Source organism: Pistacia vera, unplaced genomic scaffold (assembly GCF_008641045.1).
Source record: "Pistacia vera cultivar Batoury unplaced genomic scaffold, PisVer_v2 Contig178, whole genome shotgun sequence".
NCBI classification, from domain to species: Eukaryota; Viridiplantae; Streptophyta; class Magnoliopsida; order Sapindales; family Anacardiaceae; genus Pistacia; species Pistacia vera.
Window position 1 is genome coordinate 375298 of NW_022195877.1, and position 26350 is coordinate 401647.

Consider the following 26350-nt stretch of genomic DNA (forward strand, 5'->3'; position numbering starts at 1 on the left):
CTTCAATTAAGCAAGTCAGAATGTTATAAAGCCCCCTCGTGGTCCACACGATTCGTTGAATGTCAAATAATTTAGTTGCCAATCAGGAAATAAATTTTATTTTATAATAAGTCTGAGACATTATAATACTTCTTACAGGAAGCAACCTTTTAGTCTTTTTATCAAGCTTCAGAAAGATTATTCGAGAGTTAATCTTTTGCAAAACCCCCAACAATGAGATTTCTTGATTTGTTCATTCTCTTGATATTAGTACCAGTGGCCTGGGCTCAAGCATGGTCACAGGGGTTGCCAAGTCTAAGCCGCAGAAGCTTCTTGGCTGTTGCAAAAGAGAATGATTTCCTGGCTTCACCAAAGGGGACATTCTCTAGTGGATTTTACGAGGTTGGCACTAATGCATATTGTTTTGCAATATGGTTCACCAACTCGGTTAACAAGACCGTGGTTTGGATGGCCAACAGAGACAAGCCAGTTAATGGAAGGCATTCCAGGTTAACCCTCCATGGAAATGGAAATCTGGTCTTGACTGATGAAGATGAATCAGTAGTATGGTCAACTGACACATTAACAAATGCAGGTGTCGAAGCTCGGCTTCTTGAAACAGGAAATTTGGTACTGGTCAACCAAGCCAAGAGGATCATCTGGGAGAGTTTTGAATTCCCCACGGACACACTCCTTCCATCTCAGCCATTTACCAAGAACACAACCTTGGTCTCTATGAGAAGTCGAGGTACATACTTATCGGGAGTTTATAATTTGAAATTCGATGATAATATTGTTTTGAATCTCATCTTCAATGGTCCTCTATTGTCAAGTGTCTACTGGCCAAGTACAAAGGTGACCGTATTTGAGAGTGGCAGAACATCTTATAATAGCACCAGAAAAGCAATTCTAAATGATTTTGGACATTTTGAATCAAGTGATAATTTTGTATTCAAAGCAACTGATTATGGAGTCGGTCCAAAGAGGCGCTTAACATTAGATTATGATGGAATTTTGAGATTGTATAGTTTAGATGATTCAACCGGGCTATGGAAAATCTCATGGATCCCTGTTGACCTTTATAATTGCCATGTTCATGGGTTGTGCGGTGAAAATGGTATTTGCGTTTGCAGCCCGCAATCAACTTGCATTTGCCCTGATGGTTTCAACAGAAATAATCCTTCAGACTGGTCCAAGGGTTGCTCTCCTTCGTTTAATCTGACTTGTGATCCAACTAAATTGAATTTCATGCAGCTTAAGAGCACAGATTTCCAAGGATATGACTTGGTTACCTATGCTAGACGCATTTCCTTTGAAGAATGCAGAAATCGGTGTCTAAGTGATTGCACATGCAAGGGGTTTGGATATTCGACAGATGGACTAGGCAGCTGTTATCCGAAAGGTACTCTCCTAAACGGCTATCGTGTACCGAGTAAAGCCCTCAATATGCATATAAAGATTCTTAGAGGAACAGTAATCTCTTCTCTGGAGCCGAGGAATGTGGGGACAAATGACCTGAACTGTTCAAATGAGGCTCTTGCTGAGGGAGGAAAAACCAGTAAGAACTCGCACATCAAATATTTGATTGCCTTCGTGAGTGCCTTCGCAGTCATTGAAATAAGTTGCATTGGTTTGGCATGGTGGTATGTCTTCAGGAAGCACATGCACAAGGAATTGGCCAATATGGGACAGTTTGTACTAGCCATGGGCTTCAAACGTTTCACTTATGCGGAACTGAAAAGGGCAACAAAGAATTTCAAGCAAGAGATAGGAACTGGGGGCTTTGGGACAGTTTATAAAGGAGTTCTGGAAGACGAAAGAGTTATAGCCGTGAAGAGACTGGGAGGTGTTTTGCAAGGAGATGCTGAATTTTGGGCGGAGGTGAGCATCATAGGGAAGATCAATCACATGAATTTGGTGAAACTGTGGGGATTTTGTGCTGAGAATGAGCACAAGTTGGTGGTTTATGAGTATGTGGAAAATGGTTCACTGGATAAAATCTTATTCAGTGATTCAGCCAGCAAATTAGACTGGAACCAAAGATACAACATTGCAGTAGGAACTGCAAGGGGTTTGTCATATCTACATGAAGAGTGCCTAGAGTGGGTACTCCACTGTGATGTGAAACCTCAAAATATACTGTTGGATGATCATCTTGAACCTAAAGTGGCCGACTTTGGTCTGTCAAAGCTGTTCATAGACCGGCATGACACATTGTTTTCCAAGGTGCGTGGCACGATAGGATACTTGGCTCCAGAATGGATGATGAACCAACATATTGATGCAAAAGCCGATGTGTACAGCTATGGTGTTGTCCTGTTGGAGCTATTGAGTGGAAAGACAGCCTCCGGTTTTCAATTAGCTACTCCTCACGGCGAGTGCAATAATTTGGTACAATGGGCGACTAAACAACACATGACACCAGAAGGGCTAAGGAAAGTAATTGATCCCAGACTGAAAAATGAATCCTACGAGGAGAAGATTGATAGAATGATAGAAGTTGCTCTGCTGTGTGTAGCAGAAGATCGTCATTCGAGGCCTCCAATGAGCAAAGTTGTGGAGCTCTTGACTGCATATGATGAGTCAAACCCAGATGAGAAGAGGAATGATTGAATTCTAGAATTCCAGGCTTAAGATTTCCAGTGTTTCCTCTGGGAAAAAATATGTAATCAATAAATGTAATACCAACATGAAGCTGCAAAGATCATTACTATTCTTTCTTCATTAAGCATGGTCTTACAATTCCCATTGTAGACTTCAATCTCTTAATTTCATAACAGAAAAAACTATCTTTCACCAAAATCTTCTTCCTATGAACCACAACAATGTAGTTTTGCAAATATATCAGAACAGCAATCTCATTTACAAATAGTTGAAAACACTGCTTCTTGGGTGTAATCAACTCAAAACTTATTTATAACCACCATATACAAACATCTAGTTTTAATCCCTGATGATCATTTGATATGTATAAGCTCACCATATGGTTTCTCCAGTTATTATTCAAAAGCAGCAAATGGATTCAATTTTTTCTTGATCTAACTAATGAAATTGTTCTTCATCATCAGAAAGAACAAAACCAACAATATTTACTCACCACCAGCAACTTGCAAATATAAATTGCTGCTACAAAACATGTGTTTTCACAAGACAAGATAAATAATGTTGTGGTCTACTTATTATAATAAATGATCAAACTTTGATCTTAAAGACTAATTCTTTACTTACGTGTTCGACAGTGACACCAGCAACTTGCTAATGCCTTTGTAGCAATACACATGTAATTTTCTTTTCAAAACAAATTTAGAGAACAATTCAGAATCAAATTGACCTTTTGACTAATCTAAGCTAATGTATGAGCTGACCTGCTGACTGTTCTTCCAAGAAGGAGCCTGCGTTATTATCAAACTACGCACGGTGTGCAGCACCCACTTCCGTCATTCGGTACACCGTGCGCAAGTTAGTAGAACCCTAGGGTATAGATGACTCAGCACGTGAAAAATATCTTTCACACTGGGATGACCACATGATGTAACTAAATAAACTAAGGGCCTACCTACTAATGTAGCGCCACAGCACTGTGAAGCTCAAAAGCAGAAAAGCCACTACTAACGTCTCTTCTAGGGCGTCACTCTCTTCTCTCTGCTCGTTCTCCGCCTCCCTTCAATTTGGTACGTTCAGGAAGAATCTTATCGTAATCTAATACCAAAGCAGCTTCTTTTTTAACTTCATTTTAGAGTAGATTTAACTCCGTTTTCATTTTCTCTTTAACTTCAAAGCAGCCTCTATTTCTTAGAGAAATAAATGTTCTGAGTATTTTGATTGTAGTTAGATCTTTAGCAGATTTGTCGACTTAATCTAGTAGGATAAACATGGCTGGTTGTGTATCGGGTTTTGGGTTATCACATGTTGTGAATGTGAAAAATGAGGTCGTATTGGGGAAGATATGGAATCAAAGTTTGATTTTTTATGATGGTAGATTCAGAAACTTAGTAAAGGATGTGGCATTTCCAGTTTTTTGTGGAAAAAATAGTAGTAGAAATGTCTATGTGAAGACAAAACGGAGGTTTCTTGTCATGAGTAATGTGTCACAGTCACCTGCTGAGCCACAATCTAATCTAGCAACGACTATAGTGACAAAAGAGGGAGATGATGGTAGCAAAGGAAGAGATTTTAAAGTTTTGGAGGCAAACCATGAAATAAAAACTGATAGTAGTGGTAATGGTGGGGACATGTTTGATGGTAGAGGAGGAAATGGGAAATTTAACAATGGTAGAGGTGGTGGTCGTGGTAGCGGGGGCGATGACAGTGAAGAAAATGATCAAGAAGAAAAGGAGTTTGGACCAATTATGAAATTTGAAGAGGTAATGAAAGAGGTGGAGGCTCGAGGAGCTAGTCTTCCTTCAGATATGTACGAGGCTGCTAAGAATGTGGGGATTCGCAAAGTGTTACTACTTAGATATTTGGACTTGCAGGTAGCCTCAATCGATTTAATTGCTACAATTCTGTTTGTATACCAATTTTGCTGCTTTGTGATAGGTGGTTTGATGTTTATTTTTAGGGGTCGAGTTGGCCTTTGGGATTTTTGGTGAAGTCGTGGGGCATGCTGCGAAACCGAATGTTGGCTGATCCATCTTTCCTCTTCAAGATTGGAACTGAGGTTTGTTGACTTTGTTTAGATATATTCTTTATGCAAAACCTGATATTTGGGACTATGCGTGTTACATGACTAACGCTAGGTGTTATATTAAAATAATGCAAACTCAATAATTATAAGGCCTACACCATTATTGAGGTTTTCGACACCTAAAGGCTGCTACTTGTTGAGGTTGTGGCAAATTTCCTGTTTATATCAAATTTAATAGGGTGTCAATTGCTAGTTTCATCTCAAAACTTACCACCATTAACTTCATGTGATGTAGATTGTCATTGATTCTTGTTGTGCTACATTTGCTGAAGTCCAAAAGAGGGGCAAAGACTTCTGGGCAGAATTTGAGTTGTACCTCGCAGATCTTTTGGTTGGGGTGGTGGTTAACGTTGCATTGGTTGGTATGTTGGCACCTTATGTGCGTATTGGGCAACCATCTGTTTCTAAAGGGTTCCTTGGACGCCTGCAACAGGCATATGGAGCTCTTCCTAGCAGGTTAATAATTCATTCTAACAACAATTTCCAAAAAAAAAAAAAAAAAAAAAAAAATTATCTTGTAAATAAAATTTGGATTAATTTCTTCAAAGCCCGTGGTCTAGATATTTTCTGATTTGAGACTTATCATGGCTAGCTATATGTTCCCCATACTATTTATATCACCATCTCATTTGTGGCTATAGTACATGGTAAATTATATTCTACATGTCTGAAGTCAATAGTCTTTTGCAGTGTATTTGAAGCAGAAAGGCCAGGATGTAGATTTTCTGTAAATCAGAGAATTGCTACATACTTTTATACGGTAAGATTTGCATCTGTGTTAACTGATTGAAGTAAATATACTGCTGGACTGTTATTGTTGATATACATATTCTTTTTTCAGGGTATTATGTATGCAACAGTTGGATTTGGATGTGGTATTATAGGCCAAGGAATTGCAAATTTAATAATGACTGCCAAGAGGTTTGATTTGATTATCTATTTGAATATATCCTGTATTTAGCTGCTTAATGCTATTTCAATAACCTTTTTGGTGTTCACTTCTTTCTATTATGTAGGGTAATGTAAAGAGTAAATCAAATGATTAATGTTATTGAATTATTGAGTGAATTACTTTAGTCATTTTACTGAATTTTCCCAGTATTTATTCAAGAACTGTGTTACCGTAGAAGATTTATTTAATATTGATGTTTGCCTTTGAGAAGGCTCTTTTGGGTGCCTTTTCATTTCTAATCTTGGATCCATGTCCATGAAACCCTTGCCAATAATTATTAAACTCAATCACAATATATCTTTGTTATATTGATACATGACAAGTTCTTTTGTAGACTAAATAACAATTGGACAAGCCAAATATCAGTTATAGGGAACACTGCAAATGGATAAAGCCATAATGTCTATGCTGTGTAAATTTCTGTTAAGCTGTGCTACTCTATTCCTCTACTCTTTAGGAAAACAGAAAATATATCATGATGTTTCTGCAACTCTTTGTGATTGTTCAATCAACCTTAAATTTTTTTTTATTATTATTATTTTTTTATTTTTTTGCAGAGATGATACACATCTAAATTAGTGTCCTCTTATGAGTTATCTAATTCCTTAGTGATTGTGAATATAGATCTATCATGGTCAATTTGAGACTCTTATCTTTAGTTATAATAGTTTGCATTTCTTTATATGTCATGCATTATGCTTTAAATTTATATTTTACAGAAATAGAGTGGCTCTGATGTTTTCTGTCATAAATAGCTTATTTCTAAGTTTACATCTCTTCTTTTCGAAGTAGATGACTTCTCACTGTATTTTTCTCTTTCAGGAGCTTAAATAAATCAGAAGAGGACATACCTGTTCCACCTCTATTGAAGAGTTCAGCACTTTGGGGTATGCCTGCCTTTTCTATTTCAACTTTTTGCCAACTCATCAGCCTAACATGATCTTGAAAAAGTTTCGAAAATTAAATGTTGGTGTAGAATTACTGTTCTTGCCAATCATCTCTAATTTAATTTGAAGGGTTTATTCATTCTTGCCAAATGTTCCACTTGACATTGCAATGTGGATTCCTTTACCATGAATACTTATCGATGATTGTGCTCTTGAATAGAAAGACAATTATTTAGCGAACAGTGAAGATCCCTTCTGTCCGGCCCTTGTCATTCTGTTGTTTTATCTTGTTAAAGGTTATGCTGTTTTCATCTAGCTATTCTGTTCCAATGATTGGCTTGTTCTTCTCCTCGTACTCGCAGGTGTTTTTCTTTCAGTTTCGTCCAATACCCGCTATCAGATCATTAACGGACTTGAGCGCTTGGTCGAAGCATCACCCGTAGCAAAGCAGATACCACCCGTTGCAATGGCATTCACTGTGGGTGTGAGATTTGCTAACAATGTTTATGGCGGCATGCAATTTGTAGACTGGGCTAGATGGAGTGGTGTGCAGTAACCGTGCAATGCTCTCATGTTCTCTTAAATCGATGCTCAATTTCACATGCACAGGCAGAGGGCAGAGAGCAGTTATCACTCTTGTATTGTTCTAGGACTAAAGGCATCGGAAGTTTGATTTCCTTGAAAAAACAAAAAATGGGCGAGACCATTAAATTTTTTAAACATTATTTTTATTTCACACATGGTGATCATATTTATTATAAAAACAAATGTGATTAAAAGATAGTAAAGATATGCCTAGCTTTTCAGGTAAATGGGATCAGAAAAGGACATTGATTGATTGATCAAATGGTTATGACCAATGTTTTAAAAACTAACATCGGGTGAAACCTGTCAAAGTTGTCGGGTCTCGGTTAACTGGGTGACAAAACTTTTAAAATTTAGCAAATATACTCTTAAAAATTATAATTAAGTATTTATAGGTTTGAAATTTAGCAAACACACTTCAACTACAAATTAATCGGTGATTGGTTGATGGCGACAACACCCAAGATCTAGTCGAAATTGGTTTGATTTCGGCTCGATCTCATTGATACTAGCGTCGACATTTCAGGTCAGATCTCATCGACGTCGGCGTCAACAACCCTCCCCATCACCTCAAAAATACTCCCATTTTTCTCCTGACCAAAACCTACCTCATCCCACCCCCGTTAGCCTCGCCAATCGTTGGCAAAAGCGGATTGTTGTCGCCGTCGGGTTTTTTTCGATTTTCGATCGATTTACTCACCAAAGATAAACTCCATCGCCACCGTTGCACTCATCGGCACATTCTCTTCAAAAGCCCCAACATTTCAGCCTTCAATTGTTCGCTGATCATCATTCTAAATTTTAGGGTTTTTGGTGAATAGAGAAAATGTTAACCCGGCTCGATGAAGCTCTAGGGTCCCAGTTAAACCGGTAAGACCGGGTTTTAAAGTAGTAGTTATGAAAATTAATTATAACAATTAACAAATTCTCTTACCCACATTCAGGTTTAACATTTTCTCACTTTAATGATCCATAATGCAATGCAACTAGAAAATTGTTAAAATATAGTCCGGTATAAGCTGTTACAAAAACAGAAATTTCAGTGTTATTAAAGAATTAAGATCTAAGGTTTCAAATCCTACTACAGAAAGAGAAAAATCCGATAACTTTGATAATTAGTGCAAACTGCAAAGTCTAAATCGTAGGATCCACATTTATGAGTTTGACATACAAANGATCTCCTCAGAATACTTCCCATTCCTGATCACTTTCCTGCTCGAAGTTACTCTCCTAATCAGAATCACCTTCCTATTCGGACACTGGTAAGACAGCTTACCACGGCCCTAATTCTTCTAGGGTTTGCATTAGAGTCATACTAGGACTCCTACTCCTACCAGGATTGGGAGACTAGACAGTCACTATATAAGCAGAGGCCAGCCCTCTCACAAGGGACATTGAACCTTCACACCGAAAGCTCTGACTTGAGAGCTTCATATCACCGCCGTAGTCACAGTCCCTGACTAGACTTCCGGTAACCTTTTATTCCCTAGTCCTCACTATATTTGCCCTTCAGCCTTGCTGACTTGAGCGTCGGAGTGCCTACGGCAAACACCACACCGGTGTTTCCCATTCGCTTCACGCGTGTTTCCTACGTGTGTAGGTACAGCGGATCGCTAGTGGCCTCAACCTCGCAGGATCAAACCCCCCTTTCCGTATAGGTAGATTTTTACGTCTACAGTTTGGCACCCACCGTGGGGCCTCTAGCAATCATTCGGCTCGATGAACCTTGCTACGTGGAGAAATATTCCATGGCTGACAATCCCGACAACGTTAACTCCGGCTTCGAGGCCAAACTGGAGGCTTTGACCTCTCTCATGCAACAAAATTCAGACAAGGTGGCCGCGCTGGAAGCCGAGAACAATGCAATCCGGACCAAAAACGCGTCCATTAGGGCTGAAAACCAGTCTCTAAAAGAGAAGGTGGGTCAATTCTATGATCTCGAGTTCTTGCCCAACCAAGTACCTCCCAATCGGTTTCGTGCCCCTATCCCATCCATGCAACCACTCTCCACACCAGAGTATCAGCCCTCGATCTTCGGTAAAGAGCCGCGTCCGTTAAGTGCACTGGCACTGGACGACTCCGTTTTGACCAATGGAGACAAAGATATGCCAACAGAACACCATCCAGCCGACTCATCCCAACCTCGTAACCAAGATAATCCAATAACGGAAAGCCCACACCCACAAGACCAACCCACTCTCCCCATGCCGCTCCACCTCCAATCCACGACCCAAACACAAACCCCACTCGGCTCGGCTCACCCTTGCGGGTTGAATGGCCAAACCAAACCAACTCCAGCACTCGAGCTCATCCACCCTGACCGACCGAGCGACTACAAGTCGACTCCATTGACCATTCATGTGGGGCGGAACAACAGAACAGTGACAATGGGAGTCATCCAACCGGAAAGGATGAACGAAGATCCATGCTATCAAGGATTGCACGACAGAATGACCTATCAGGCTACCCCATAAGGGATGACCCAATGGGATGTGCTGAGAACGAATACAACAGCAAATCCAGTAAGATAGAATGACCCAGTAGTATCCCCCTCCTCTATGGAACAAGTATTGGCCAAAAGACTGGCCGACGTCGAGGCAGTGATGAGACGCATTCCAGGTATGCCAGTCCCAACCAAGAAGAGCAGACCCCACAGTTATGCTGATTCACCCTTTGTGGATGAGATCGCCCTGGCCGACATGCCCCAGAAATTCACCATCCCCAACATGAAACCGTACGATGGTACCACCGACCCGGATGACCACATAGCCTCGTACAAGCAGCGAATGTTTACAGTCTCAATACCCCGACCGCTTAGGGAAGCCTGCATGTACAAGAGTTTCGGTTCTAGTCTATCTGGACCAGCACTCCAATGGTCTACGAACCTCCTGAACAGATCCATCGACTCATTCACCCAGCTTACTGACACCTTCGTAGAGCAATTCGCCAGCAGCAAGAAACTAGAGAAACTATCGGCCGACCTATACCGAATATACCAGAAAATGGGAGAGCCATTGAGAGAATATGTCAGCAGATTCAATAGGGAAAAGATCTCTATCCCCTCCTGTAACCCTGAGACTGCTGTGGACGCTTTCAGGAAGGGCCTCCTCCCAGACGAAGATCTGTACAAAGAACTTACAAAGCTGGGTTGCACCACAATGGAAGATGCTCTGGCCCGGGCGGTTATCCAGATAAGATGGGAGGAAGATGAGATGGACCGAGCTACCCATTCTAGATACGAATCAAGGCGGAGCGACAAGAAGCCAGAGTCTAGACCGGTAGAGCACCGCTACCAACCCCCAGCACGTAATATGAGCAGAGTCAGGAAGCCTTATGATCGCCAACACACGAGAAATGATAACAGGCAGTTCGGATCGAACCAACACAAGATACTAGAGTACAACCTCAATGTCGAGCCAACCCAGGTCGTAGCAATAATGAAAGGATTGGGATCCACCGTCAGGTGGCCTGGCAAGCTCAATCCCGAGGCAAGGAGAGACACAACCAAGTGGTGCGAGTTCCACAGTGACCATGGGCACAACACCGGAAATTGTATTGCCTTGCAGCTCGAGGTCGCCGCACTTCTGAAAAGGGGACATCTCCGTGATCTGCTTGTTGACAAGGGGAAGAACACAATTAGCTAGAAAAGCTCCAAAGAACCGTCACCCCTTCCGCGGGAACCCACACCAAAAGGCTTATGTTCGCTCATTTCTGGAGGATCAAAGATCAGTGGAGTAAGTTACTCATCAGCCAAACAATATGCTAGAGCCAGCCACCACCATGAAGTACAGTCCATCCATCCGGTCTTGCGATCACACTCTCATCAGTTAATTCAGTTTGAAGATGACGAACCGGTCACCCTGGCCGCTCCTCATCACAACGCTTTAGTCGTCTCCTTGCAGATTGCCAACATCCTAGTGAAAAAGGTGTTCGTAGATGGAGGTTCGTCAGCAAATATCCTATTCCTTGAAGCAATCAAGGCGATGGGACTAGAAGAAGCAAACATCAACAGGCCGCCCGACATTATAACCGCAACGTGAGGATCCGTACTTTCAAGATAGGCGACTGGGTCCTCCGCAAGGTCTTCCAAAACACCAAGGAGATCAACTCTGGCAAACTCGGTCCTACCTGGGAAGGTCCCTACAAGATAATCAAAGCAGTAGGGAAGGGCGCTTACAAACTCCAGACCCCCGAGGGCAAAGACATCAACAACAGTTGGAATGCTGTTCACCTCAAACGCTACTACTTCTAGGTGAACCTTGTCTTTTTTGAGGATTTGTTTTTTGTTTCTTTTCATTTTTAAAAGGATGAGTGGGTCTATCCACCTCCTCTTAGACAGTCGGCCTCATGGACAAATATTTAATGAAGTATTATTCAGAAGTTCTCATCTTCAAATCGACCCTGGTCGACAAATTGCTTACACCTTCAAATCGGCCTTGCCCGATAAACGTACGGACACTTTCGAATCGGTCTTGCCCGATGAACGTACGAACACCTTCGAATCGGCCCTGCCCGATAAACATACGGACACCTTCAAATCGGCCCTGCCCGATGAACGTACGGACACCTTCAAATCGGCCCTGCCCGATGAATGTACGAACACCTTCAAATCGGCCCTGCCCGATAAACGTACAGACACCTTCAAATCGGCCTTGCCCGATAAACGTACGGACACCTTCAAATCGGCCTTGCCCGATAAACGTACGGACACCTTCAAATCGGCCCTGCCCGATAAACGTACGGACACCTTCAAATCGGCCCTGCCCGATAAACGTACGGACACCTTCAAATCGGCCCTGCCCGATACATACGGACACCTCTCAAATCGACCCCGGTCGATGAATTACTCACCTTTGAATCGACCCCGCTTGACTCACGACGACACCTTCAGATCGGCCCTGCCCGATCCAAGACTTGGCACCTTAGGACCGGCCCCACTCGACCTAAGAACTGAACTGAAGATGCAACGCCATTCATCCAGGGGACTACACACTCGGTCGGCCAGACCAAATGAATGATTCCTACACTATTGACAAGCAAAGAACCAACCCAGCCCAACATAAGGCCTACATGCCTTAGCCATTGGGCCACGCGGCGGTAACATACACAAAACATAACGCACATACAAGAAGAGAAATAAAAGAACAGTTCATTCATCCAAGGAGACAACACTAGAAATCAGAACAGTCAAAGGTGGTATATATGGCATCAAGCGCCCCAATTCAGAATACAAAAAATGGCACAGACGCCAGACAAAAGGGCGTCACAGGCCCCAAAATACAAAAATAAAAGGAAGCGCTAAGCATCCTCAGCATGAGCCTCATCCTTCATCACCAAATCAGTCGCCATGTCCGCACCGCTAGTGCTCGGCCCCGCAGCCTGGTCGCTCACGTCCCCAACACCTGACTGCCCTGGCTGACTGAATTCAGGCACCTGCCCCTCGTCCTACCCCCCCGGACGACCAGTTTCTTCTTCCAACAACTCATGCATGAGCAGAATGTCTTTATCTGGATCCCAATGAGAGGTCCGCCCTTCCTTGAACTCCAGCATGAGCTCACCTCAGGCCTTAATGATGGCGTCATCAGCAATGGAGATGCACTGCTCCCTGAGGGACTCGACCTCTGCGGTCCTCTCGGCTAACTCGCGTCGTAACCTCTTGACCTCGGCCTCACTATCCCTGAGGCGCTGCTAACTCTCCTGCTCAGCCTTCCGGGACGCTGCCTCTCTCTGGCGTAAACCAGTGTTGGCCTTAGATACATCATGTATCCGCTTCTCCTGCGCCATGACAGACTTCCTCAGATGAAGACTGCTAGTGAGTACCTGCACAACAAAACTCAACAATGAGAACAAAGTCAAAAACAGGGAAAATGAACAAGTACTGCCATACCTGAATGGCGCGGGATACACCCTAATCGGCGGCAGCAACTGCACCCATCTGGTTCAGGCGCGCCTCGTCCGTCGGGAACAAGAAAGAGTCGACCAGCTTACTGATAGATGTCGCATCGGAATAAGTCGATGCAGTAGCCGAAATCGTGATAGTAATAGTCCTGGCCTTCTCATCCACAACGACAGCCTGGGACGACCCGGATCCTACTGAGGGCTGCTGGCTCGGCGGCTGCTGACTGGGCGGCGTCGCCAATACATCATCAACCCGCACGTCCGCCCTGGCCACCGACTCCCTCTTCCTCTTCTCTCGACGCCTGGCGATGGACTCGCTCGCGCTTGGGATGCTCAACTTCTTCATAAGTGACTCTGCAAGTGCAAACTCTCCAACGGTTAGTGGGTTCAGCCCGGACTCACCAAAAATCAGCTGATTGCAGTATCAACTTAGGAGAACGTCCCAAGTCTGCTTCAGTGAGGGGAAGGGAGTACCTCTCTGTATCACCTCTACTCCAACCCAAAGAATGTTGGTCCTCAAGTTGGACTCCGCTAGCACTACCCGCCAATCCCTCCGCTCCAATAGGATAGCTAACACCCTCTGAGTCGCTACGTCCAAGCCATCTCCGCTCTGATCGGCCCGATTGAACTCAAGCTCTGCAAACAAAAAAATACAATCAAGATTTAGTAATCAAAAGAACGAAAGAAACAAGTTCTCACCAGTAGCTCGCCAGCCGATCGGGATCTCGCCCGGGCCCCTCTCTCCGAAAACGGTCTGACCCCTTAAGAAGAAGTAGCTGTCTTTCCAATTCTTATCACTGGACCGCAGGTCGGTCACCAGGTGAGACCGGTCGTGCCTCAAGTTCAGCAAATATCAGCCCTTCTCCTTATCGTTCTCCTTTAGGAAGTACGAGTACAGCAGCTCCTGCAACCCGAACATAACGTGGTGCCGAACACACAGATCTTCCAAGGCCATCAGCAATCTCCAAGCGTTCGGCCTAAGCTGGGAAGGGGTAATCATGAAGTAGTTTAGCACCTCCTAGACGAGGCGAGGCACAGGCAACCTCAACCCGTCATGAAACCACTTCTCATAAACACAGACCCAGCCTTCAGCTTCCCAATCAACCCGCTCATACAATCGCGGGGTCCGGATGTCGACCAAACCAGGGATATAATACAATGTACGGATGCGCCACACGCCACCATCCTTCAGCACGGGCGGATAATCCCTGGTCAGAATCCCACTACCTTGCTGGCTCGGCTCTTCCTCGGAGCTACTGCTGGACGAGGATGGACTGTCGGCCCCTTCGAAGTCTTCCCCACTCCTCCCATGCCTGCCCGAGCCACTCGGCCCAGCCTGACTTGCCCCCTGGAGTGACTACACTAACTCTAGTCGGTACGCCCACCGGGACGCTCCCTTCAGGCATCATCACAATAGTCGGGGCATGCTCATACTCGTCCCCAACATCCACCACATCTCGACTCGAACCTGCTGACGTATCGTCTGACATCGGATCACTCGCCCGTCCCAACCGACCGACTCGTTCCTTAGTATGGAACTCAAACTGAAAGAACCACTGAAGTATCAACCTAGCTATCGGTCGCACGATGTCCCCCAAAATCAGCCTCTTCAATCTCAGTCGACCCGTCCTACCGAGAGATGGAACCCTAGATAGCCAGTCGCCCCACCTAACCGACCCACCGAAGGAAGAAGCTTGCTACTAGTCGACCTGTCCGACAACGAGATCGTCCCTACCCTTGGTCGACCCTTCCAACTGACCGACCCTGGAGCCAGATTCAGTGGAGCACTAACTCGCTCGCCCCAGACGACCGACCCACCTCCAAGCTCAAACCTGGTTACCTACTCGCCCTGATCACCAATCCACTAACCTAAAGACTCCCACTCGCCCTAGATGACCGATCACCTATTTAGTCCATGCCACACGTCTCCTCACCACTCAGTCAGACGTACCGACCGAACCAAACAATGCCTAAGTCGACTTCGACTTCCAGGTTCTACCCAAAATATCCAGAGAAACACCAAAAAAAAAAAAAAAAACCAGCCAGCCTGCCGGAAAACCACCAGGAATACCAAAAATTCATGCCTATTCTAAAAATCGGTACTCCAAACCCCTCAGAACAAGTCAAAAATATCCAAAACTTAAAAAACTTCACCCTATGCTCCCAAAACAAACGCAAAGAAGAAACAAAAAGACGCCTTAAAGGAAGAAAGTTTACCGTGAAAAAGCCGGAGTCTACCGAGAGAAGCTGCCGACGCGAAAGTGAAACCGAAAACGAAGAAGAAAAAGAAAAAAAATTTGGTTGAAGAAAAACAGAGGGAAACTGCAAATGAGAGATGAACGGCCTGTTCACTCAGTTTTAAAAGGAAAATTGACAGGTTAGAACGCGTGGCAACCCACGATTGGCTAGGAGTCAGAGCGCCTTTCCGTTTTCCCGCCTCGAAAACCAAGATTTGATATCTACCGAACACGTGGCAAGCATCCACGGTACCTAGGAATTTGCACGATCAGTTCCGATCGTCCTACCTCCCCGACCGATCTAGCCCGCGACCGTCAGTTTAGGACTTAACAGGAGCCCACGATCCTCTAGTTCAGACCAACATCCCGACCGGCCGAGCAGCTTAGGAATAACCCGGCCCAACCTCTTAAGGTAAAAAGGTGGAGCACGACCCATTCGTCCTTCCAGAGCGGGCGAACCGACATCCAACTGTTAAAGCTCGTATATCCTTTTACTCGATCGCCCGAACACACCGACCGAGCAAGCGTCCGGTTTAACCCTCCTGTTCAGTCGACCTAGCCCGCCGAGCGGACACCTCGACAGTTGAAGCATCTCGCCCCTCCATTCGACACGACGTACCGAACAAACCTATGACCCAACCCAGTCTCTTTGTCCGTTTATTCGGCCCTTCATACCGATCAGGCGCAGCACTCCAATGATGGTATACTCCGGATCGACAATGGATACCGAACGACCCCGGGATAATCATCTGCAGGATTAGCTATACCAACAACCGACCATCCTGGAAGGACGACCGAGCACCCATCGATCGCTTCCTACTCTCTGACTCAAGAAACTCTTAACTCAGAGAGTGGGGGGCAAACTGTTAGGGCCAAAAATCGTCCTTGGCCCAAATAGGAAAATGGGCGCGACACTGAAGAAGAAGCCAAGCCCAATCCTGATATGACCCTACCGGGTTAGGCCCATTCGATACAATAGGTAGCCGGCCCAGATCACGTGGGCACGAGCCTCCTAATCCCAGCCCATTTCCCAAGTCCATGGGTGAGTATAGAGCCCACGATCTCCTCAGAATACTTCCCATTCCTGATCACTTTCCTGCTCGAAGTTACTCTCCTAATCAGAATCACCTTCCTATTCGAACACTGGTAAGACAGCTTACCACGGCCCTAATTCTTCTAGGGTTTGCATTAGAGTCATACTAAGACTCCTACTCCTACCAGGATTGGGAGACTAGACAGTCACTATATAAGCAGAGGCCAACCCTCTCACAAGGGACATTGAACCTTCACACCGAAAGCTCTAACTTGAGAGCTTCACATCACCGCCGTAGTCACAGTCCCCGACTAGACTTCTGGTAACCTTTTATTCCCTAGCCCTCACTATATTTGCCCTTCAGCCTTGCTGACTTGAACGTCGGAGTGCCTACGGCAAACACCACACCAGTGTTTCCCGTTCGCTTCACGCGTGTTTCCTACGTGTGCAGGTACAGCGGATCGCTAGTGGCCTCAACCTCGCGGGATTAGACCCCCTTTTCCATACAGGTAGATTTTTACGTCTACACAGGCCAAACCGGGTTTTAAAGCAGTTGTTATGAAAATTAATTATAACAATTAACAAATTCTCTTACCCACATTCAGGTTTAACATTTTCTCACTTTAATGATCCATAATGCAATGCAACTAGAAAATTGTTAAAATAATAGTCCGGTATAAGCTGTTACAAAAACAGAAATTTCAGTGTTATTAAAGAATCAAGTCCTACTACAGAAAGAGAAAAATCCGATAACTTTGATAATTAGTGCAAACTGCAAAGTCTAAATCATAGGATCCACATTTATGAGTTTGACATACAAATAACACAATAAATAGAATTACCATCTCTCAGCTCAGTAGTTTTACTTTGTAAGCTATAGGGAAGGAGGAGGGGTGGACAGATGGAGAAAGAAGACGATCCCATTTATTCAACTCCTTTTCGGCAAAGCTCTCACTCACTTCCTTCACCTTATATGTTTGCTCCTAATATTTCTACAAGATCAAAAGGAGGATGGAGAGCCGTAAAATATATCCTGGGTAATGAAATGGAAATCATTTTGTAACTAGCATTGCATTGGGTATCATTACATTTTATTTTTATTTTTTTTTCTGTAAATTTTCATTTCATGGATTGTTTGTTGTTTGTATTGTTCAGGAAACGAGACGTTCGAGAAGTTGGCTTCGATGAGTTTGATCGCCAACATTACTGTTTATCTACATACCAAATATAATATGGATGGTATACTTTTGGTTAATGTGGTTAGTATTTGGTCTGGAACCTCTAATTTGGCAGCTATACCAGGTGCTTTGATTTCTGATACATACCTGGGCAGGTTCCGCACCCTCCTCTTCGGCTCCATATCCTCTTTTCTGGTACAAATATTCATGCCATAATATCAAATTTAATAAGATCTGGAATGTCATCATTATTCTTTAATGTTCAATTAATTTCTCTTTAATTTCTCATCATCATTATTCTTTAATGTTCAATTAAATAACCATCACATGCCTTTGGATGAATTAATGTAAATATGTATCTTTTGTTGATTATAATCCATTAGAAATTTAGAATTCTACTTTGAACCTTGGAACAAGACTGCGTATATTAAGAATCTGAGATTTATTCTGACAGGGTATGGGAGTTATGACCATGACGGCATGCATACCTCACTTTAGACCGCCACCCTGCAATGGAAGTCAATGCCAAAAGTCTGAGAACTGGCAACTAGGCATCCTCTTTGCTGCTCTTGCATTACTTGCCATTGGATCGGGAGGCATTAGACCCTGCAACATTGCCTTTGGGGCTGACCAATTTGATGTCTCAACAGAGAAGGGGAAGCATCAACTAGAGAGCTTCTTCAATTGGTGGTACTTTTCATTTACTTTGGCCCTTATTGTAGCTCTTACTGTGGTTGTCTACATTCAGACTAATGTCAGTTGGATTCTTGGCTTCGCCATACCAACCGGCTGTTTTCTTCTCTCTATAATCATTTTCTTGATCGGCTACCATACTTACATTCTCAAGGAGCCTCAAGGAAGTGTTTTTATTGACATGGCAAAAGTGATCACAGCCGCTTTTAGGAAGCGCAAAGTAACTGTTGCTTCAGTTTCAGAAACCTCCCTTTACGATCCTCCTTTGCCCGCATCAGACTCAGAGACGACAAATATTCCACACAGTGATAGATTCTTGTGCCTTGACAAGGCTGCTGTGATACTTAATCCAAGTGAATTGGATGACCAAGGCCAGGCCAAGAATGAATGGAAGTTATGTAGCGTGCTACAAGTGGAACAACTGAAAATGTTGGTAGGAATGTTTCCAGTTTGGGTAGCAGGAATCATTTGTTTCATAGCCATGGACCAAAATAACACAACTGGAATGCTTCAAGCAATTCAGACTAATACAATAATTGGGGGTTTCAATATGCCACCTTGTTGGATGGGCCTAGTATCAATGCTTTCACTTTCATCATGGATATTCATTTATGAACGTATTATTGTACCTCTGTCTCGTAAAATGACAGGAAAGAAAAGAAGAATGACAATGAGAGAAAGAATTAACACTGGTATTGTGATGGCAAGTCTCAGCTTATTGGTAGCTGGTTTTATTGAAAAGAAGCGTAGGATCTTGGCTTTAGAACAAAAGTCATTTAAGTCATCTCTGAGTATTTTAGCACTGGTGCCACAATTTTGCTTCTCAGGTTTGACAGAAGCCTTTGCCGCTGTGGCCTTAATGGAATTTTTAACTACAAAATTGCCAGAATCAATGAGGACTGTTTCCGGAGCAATATTCTTTCTGAGCTTATCAATTGCAAGCTATTTGAACTCCCTTCTAGTTAATGTGATTCATGGAATAACTGGGAAAAATGGAGCTGCTCCATGGCTTGGTGGTACTGATCTTAACAAAGATACCCTGGAGTATTTCTATTTCATGATTGCAGTCATTGAAGTATTAAATCTTATATATTTCAATGTCTTCGCATACCGTTTTTTGTCGAAAGAAAAAGATCCCAATTCCAGAACGGAGGAAAAGCAGGAGACTGTAGAATCTGTTTAACTTTAATGTTCAAGTTCCACATCAATAATTTGGGTTCTTCCTCTTCTTCATCATCTCTCAGACATGTTGTACATGGTCATAGACTTATACAATTTCGCTCTCATGTTATTACATTTCTTTCTTTATTTAGAGTTCTTGTTGGAAATTAAATTAAGTATATAAATTTTATTAGTATTTTTATGCTGTTTGTTTATTCTATTATAGATCGGAGTTATCTACATAGATAGATAATATTAGTATTTAATTTATTTAATTAGTGTTAAGAGTTTTAGTTTTTTTTTCAAAACAAGGTGTCCAAACCAAGACTTATCTTTATAGATGATTAACACAGCACCACACCGTCATGATCTCCTGCTTAAGAGTTTTAGTTTAATTGATATTAGGATTTAACTCGTGCATAAATCAACGTATTTGCCAACTTATATGTGAGAGAACTGAGAAGAAAATAAGTGACAACTTTTCTTCCTTCCTCTTGTGTTATATTGACTTGATTATGTTGGTATTATGTTTTGTGTTATTTTTTTATTAACATAAGAAATGTTAACATTTTATACAAAATATTATTAATTGTCTTTTTCAATACGAAAAATTATTGTGTGATATATAAATTAATTATTAATGTAAGTAAAATATAGTTATAGTACTTATAATATTAGAAAAATAATTCTTTCTTTAGTTTTAAACTTTTAATCCACAATTGGAGACTTAAATTTTGATCAGAGTAGTTTAGTTAATAATCCAAGCTTAATTAAGTAATTAACAGGGTGCCACCCAGACAGACTGGACAACAGTTGGGCTATACACGTGTCACTCTCTGAGAAGTTATCCCTGCCAATCCAAACAAGAAAGAACCTTAACGGCTATATTCACTTCTTCCCGCCCTTATATATTTCATAAACCCTCCAAAAACCAGATCGAGCTACAACTCTCCAAGCTTCAATCTTGATTCTCTGCCTTCAGCAACCCATAGCAATGACTAAGATCGACGCTCTCCGTCGATTCTTTCTCCCTTGTCTCTTCCCCACCTCCACCACTTCCTCCACCGCGCAAACAACTCCTCTCAAGAAACGATTCAACACCTCCTTAAGAGACGACCTCAACGAACCCTCCACCACCACCAATACTAATCAAGAAGATCAAAACACAAACCAAGATCAAGAATCAACCTCTCCCGAAGATAGCGTCACCTCTCTTCCAATTGCCTCCTCTCATCCCTCCAAGTCTATGGTAATCGGTACCATCTTCGGTCAACGACGTGGCCATGTCTGGTTCTGCGTTCAACACAAACGTCAATCTACAAAACCCTCTCTTCTCCTTGAACTCTCCATTCCCACTCACCAGCTTGTCAAAGAAATGCGTTGCGGACTTGTACGGATTGCTCTCGAGTGCGCCCGACCCGAACTCTGTCTTGCCTGCCCAGATCTGTACCGGTTTGGATAATGTACTGTAATGGGTGGAAGGTGGGTTTTACGGTTTGGAGAAAAGCGAGTGGGCAAAATCGTTTGATGTTAAAGACAATGGAGTCCACGACTGTTGGTGCGGGTGTTATTCCAACCGGGTTCGGGTCTTCGAGTTCGGAAGCGGAGGAGATCATGTACTTGAGGGCAAATTATGAGCACCTGATAGGAAGTGCTGACTCGGAGTCGTTTCATTTGATTAACCCGGATGAGTACCCGGGTTAAGAGTTCAGTGTGTTCTTGCTTAGATCAAGGTGATTAGAGAAGGGCTTTTATTTATGGCTTCTTTACTGTTTGATTGGTTTTTTGGTTAATTTGATTGGTTTTCTGGATCTTGAAAACGTCGCGTTTTCCTAGCGTTTTAGTGGTAGAATTCTTTATCAGGAATTTTGGGTTTATTAGGGCGGGTAATCTTGGTAAAGAATTTTTTCGAGTAGCTCTTTTGGGATTTCAATTTTTGGACATTTTTGTTGAGATCAGAAGTATGGAGTATAATGTAGTTGAGTATGTTGATATTGAGTTCTGTTTAGGGTTTAGTCCAACATATTTGTCTTTAGGACTTGAAATTCCTTTGTGTATTATATCACAATTTTATCAGAGAAATGAATTCTTCAAATTTCTTTCAGTTTTCCCTCTTTTTAATGGCTTTTCTGAGATGCTAAGGCTATTTTTTAAGATATTGAATGCTAACCAAATGAGAAATGATCATTTATAGTAACTATTGTGCCTAAAAAATCGCACTGATAACAGCACCAACCAATCAAAGTTCAGGAAGGCTTTGTACTGTCTAGAAGCTGTCACGTCACCCCAAGACAAGGGATACAGCTGTCACCAACCCATCAAATTCAAGTTTTGTCTATGAGTGGATGAGGAGCGCACACCTGTCCCAACTTTATCAAAATAAAAAGATAAGAATTAAGGAATGGTCCCTACGTGTCAGGGCAACTTGCAAAAGCATTCATTACATTGACCTAAAAGGTGTATAAATGAACACATCTCTTCACGAAAAGAGAGGTTGGGCATATGATAGCTAGGCATAGATTTGAGCTTCATTATTTCTCAATGTAAGCAAAGTATTTCTTCATCTTTGTATGTCTTATGGGCAATATCATAGAAATAGTCAGAGAATAATAAAATAACAGTGTATGAGTTGCTTTAAGCATCCGAACCACTATAAAAACTTCTCTTGTCAGTCTATTATTTATGTTTCTACAACATATATAATCTCAGCACCATATTCAAATCTCATGGATCCATCACATGTAATTTCTAAGACTCTCTTAGCACTTTGCACATGCGAGTCGTTGGTGTCCAAAGTCAAGCATCAACAATTTGGTGGCCCATGCAGGTCTCAAACCTGCGTCCAAGCTCCCCGATGGCGTGGCCAGATTGCAGAGTTAGAGTTCTCTGATCGCGTGGCCAGATTGCAGATCGCACGCGTCAGAGTTCTCCAATCATGTGGCCAGATCGCACGCGTCAGAGTTCTCCAATCACGTGGCCAGATCGCACGAGTCAGAGTTCTCCGATTGCATGGCCAAATTGCAGATCGCATGCGTTAGAGTTCTCAGATCGCGTGGCCAGATCATAAGCGTCAGAGTTCTCCGATCGCTTGGTCAGATCGTTGTCAGATCGTCTTGATCTTCAGCTTCAGATCGTTGATCTTTAGCTCTTTGATTGCGTGGCCAGATCGCAAAAATTTTCGATTTCTATTTCTCAAAAATTCAACAGTACAGCCTTACACTTATATACACACACAACAATTACATATATACCCTTGACTACATATATACATAGTTTCCAACATGCATAAGTTCATTTTATCTAATTCAGTTTTTGTTTTTAATCGTATCAACAGCTTTAGAATTCCAGTATGTACTAAATATTAAGGGCGGCTATTATTCTCAATTGGGTTATGGGTGGGACACTAAAACTTGAGTGGGTTCAATGAGTTTTTACTATCGTAGCATTTGGTTCAGGATCATAAAAAATGACATCGGTAATCTATCTTTCAATCCGACAATTATCACGTTTGGGTGTCAAGTAATGAAAGATTCTAGTAATCGCTAATACTAATATTTAATTATTGTAGGTAATATAGGGGGTAATTCGATTACCGTCTAAAAAATGTGTTATTTTTTTATTATCAGGTAACCCACAGTTCATACCAATTCTACCCTTAATTAATAAACATTTTGGACACATGCTCTTATATGTCTATTAAATAACAATTAGCTCAAATATGCGAAATGACTTCTATAACCTTATATATTAATTTTTTGGACATAAATACTCTCTCTATTTACACGAATAATACCAAAAATATCCCCAACCACCCAAGACTGCTGTCAGCCGTTGGCCACCACCGCCAACAGTCATTGAAACAGCACACGATCGATTGGATCTAGCTAGCCATGCATGGATCTGGCTATTTCTAACCAGATCGAAGGCTAAAAATGATCAGAATGGATATGACTGTTTTCTGCCAAATCGATGCACGGTCAACCATGTCTGACTGGTCATGCACTGTTCCAACGATTGTCGGTGGTGGTTGGTGGAAATGGCCAGTAGTCGCCAATTACCTTGGGTGGCTGAGGCTATGTTGTTAAGTTTTAAACTTCCTAAAAAAATTTCCTAAACCAGACGAGAAGTCCACCACCCGCCAACTAAAGTCTCAAATTTACACCGAAGAAAGAGACGTAGACAAGTGATACAAGTCCAGTAATCTAATGTAGAAGGTTTGCTTTGAGACGCCTCCCCACTGGCTGGCAGTACTGTACCTCAAAAGTAGGGGTGAGCAGTTCCGGGTACCCTACACTTTCTAGGGGAATCGGAACCGGAACCGCACAGTACAGGTTCCCAAAAAAAGGAACCAGAATTGGAATCGCATAGTGCAGGTTCTTCAATTCAAGGAACCGGAACCTAAAATGCAGGTTCCGGTTCCTTTCCCGGGTACCCTATAAAAAATCAATTACCCCCCTATTAGTTTAAAAAATGACAAAAATACTTTAAAAGTTTACAAATACACCCCTAACAAATTTTGATTATTCATTCATTTGTGTCCAATATAACTCATAACCTGTAATATCTAGGCAACACTTGAATTCAATCAATTTATCACAATTCACATAAAATTCGTCAATCAAAACCAAAACACAAACAATTATTCATCACAATTCACATCAAATAATTTCATCAAAATCATTCAAACATTATATTATAATTATTAAATTATAATGTAATGTTATAATTAATTAAGTGATCATACTATAATGTAATGTTATAAATACTTATAATTATTTAAGTAGTTATTTAACAATAATGTAATGTTATAATCAATTAAATTTCTAATCATTCTTACTTCTTATGTTTAATCTTTATAATATAATGTCATAATTAATTAGTAATCAGTTAATTGTGTAATGTTATAATTATTAATGATCATACTATAATGTAATTGTAATGTTATAATTAATCAAGTAATATACATTTAATTATACATTTAATTATTGTAATATTATAATTAATTAATTGTTAATCATTTAATTAAGTATTGTAATATTGTTTATTAAAATGTTATAATTAATTAAGTAATCATACTATAAATTTATAATTAATAATTTTTAATAATTTAATTAAGTATTGTGTAATTAGTAATTACTAATGTTTATAATATAATGTCATAATCAATTAAGTAATCATTTAATATTTAATTATGTAATGTTATATTAATTATATGACATACTATAATATATAGTATGTAATGTGTTATAATGAATTAAGTAATCAATACTATAAATCTATAATTTAATATTATAATTAATTAATTTCTAATCATTTAATTAATATACTAATGTTTATAATGGATATTTATAATGATTAAGTAATCATATTATAAATATATAAGGTAATGTTATAATTAATTAAATTTTTAATCGTTTAATTAGTAATGTATATTAAGAATTACTAATGTTTATAATATAATGTTATAATTCATAACTAATTATGTATCATTTAACTATGTATGCATAATTAAGTAATGATCATAATATAATGTAATATAATAATGTTATTTAATTGAATATTATTTAACTATATGTAATGCTTAATTAATGTTTATAATGTAATGTTTATAAGGTAATTTATAATTATTAAATTTCTAATCATTTAATTAAGTATTGTGCTAGTGTTTATGTAGTAAATTAGTAATTATTAATATTATAATATAATATCATAGCCCTAATCAATAAGTAATTATTTAATTATGTAAAGTTATAATTAATTATGTGATATAGTGAATTAAGTAATCAGATTATAGATCTTTAATGTAATTAATTTTTAATCATTTAATTAAGTAATGTAATAAATAAATGTGTAAATTACTAATGTTTAATATATATGTTATAAATTATAACTAATAAGTAATTATTTAACTATAATGTATATTTTTAATTAAATTTCTAATCATTTATTAATCATTGTTTATATTATGTTTATAATTAATGTTTATAATATAATGTCATAATCAATTAAATAATCATCTAATTATGTAATGTATAATTAATTATATAATCAACTAATCATTTTAATAAAATTGAGATGTTACAATGAATTAAGCAATCATACTATAAATCTTTAATATAATATTTAATTAATTTGTTTATAATAGAATATTATAATTATTAAGTAATCATTTAATTATAATGTAATGTTACAATTATTACGTAATCGTACTATAATTTATAATGTAATGTTATAATTAATTAAATTTCTAATAATTTAATTAAGTATTATGTTAAATTGCTAATGTTTATTAGTAAATTAGTAATTACTAATATTTATAATAAATATCATAATCAATTAAGTACCATTTAATTATGTAATGTATTAATGCAGTAACATTATAATTAATTATATATCATACTATAATGTAATGTTATAGTGAATTAAGTAATCATATAAAATAGGATTACAGATTAAGAAACTGAAGAAGCATTTATTATAAAATTTCTAGAATTCAATTTCAAAATGGCATGTTTACATTAAGATCAATATTAATCATGAGTTAGATATTATTACACAAGCCCTAGTAGAAAACTATTTTTGTTACCACTAATGCGACAAAAAATTGGCAAACAACAACAAATAAAACTATTACATCTGTCCATCCACCTTTAGAAGAAGTTAAAATAGAACATCAATAAGCAGAATAATAGCATCACCATTTAAAAAAATTAATAGAATTGATGATGATTAAAAGACACCAACTTTAGAGACATTAAAATATTTCAACATCAAAATAATTACTCTAATCAAATTCTCCACACTATTAGTCAACAAATGAATGGATAGAAGATAATATTACCCATATAATTACAAAAATTTCAAAAACCCCCGGGAGGAGATAATAGAAAATTCAACAAATTCACCAACTTAGGAAATTCAACATCAACTTTAACATCAACTTCAACACCCCTTTATTCAACAAATATGTTTAAACCATTTTTTGAACCCTTTGACATTCCAAAAGAGGAAATTATTAAATTTAATAATCACAATACTATTTTAGAAATATTAGTTAAAA

The 26350-nt window shown here is 40.2% G+C and overlaps 4 protein-coding genes and 1 pseudogene across 4 annotated transcripts; all 5 read left to right on the forward strand.

Annotated features, from left to right (window-relative positions):
* The first annotated feature begins 213 nt into the window (after positions 1-213).
* LOC116126245 (putative receptor protein kinase ZmPK1) lies at positions 214-2703 on the forward strand. Its single transcript, XM_031411947.1, has one exon. It carries the CDS (start codon positions 214-216, stop codon positions 2590-2592), a length of 2379 nt encoding a protein of 792 aa, XP_031267807.1. The 3' UTR covers positions 2593-2703.
* Positions 2704-3534: 831 nt separating this feature from the next.
* LOC116126260 (protein RETICULATA, chloroplastic-like) lies at positions 3535-7086 on the forward strand. The gene is made up of 7 exons (XM_031411959.1): positions 3535-4454; positions 4541-4639; positions 4902-5122; positions 5357-5426; positions 5508-5587; positions 6441-6505; positions 6868-7086. The coding sequence occupies exons 1-7, from the start codon at positions 3852-3854 to the stop codon at positions 7059-7061; spliced, it is 1332 nt and encodes a 443-aa protein (XP_031267819.1). The 5' UTR covers positions 3535-3851; the 3' UTR covers positions 7062-7086.
* Positions 7087-9816: 2730 nt separating this feature from the next.
* LOC116126246 lies at positions 9817-11130 on the forward strand. Its single transcript, XM_031411948.1, has 2 exons — positions 9817-10578; positions 10993-11130. Exons 1-2 carry the CDS (start codon positions 9817-9819, stop codon positions 11128-11130), a joined length of 900 nt encoding a protein of 299 aa, XP_031267808.1.
* Positions 11131-17152: 6022 nt separating this feature from the next.
* LOC116126247 (protein NRT1/ PTR FAMILY 2.8) lies at positions 17153-19312 on the forward strand. Its single transcript, XM_031411949.1, has 3 exons — positions 17153-17295; positions 17414-17631; positions 17891-19312. The coding sequence occupies exons 1-3, from the start codon at positions 17160-17162 to the stop codon at positions 19310-19312; spliced, it is 1776 nt and encodes a 591-aa protein (XP_031267809.1). The 5' UTR covers positions 17153-17159.
* A 972-nt stretch (positions 19313-20284) lies between these two features.
* LOC116126261 lies at positions 20285-21027 on the forward strand (annotated as a pseudogene).
* The last annotated feature ends 5323 nt before the right edge of the window (positions 21028-26350 follow it).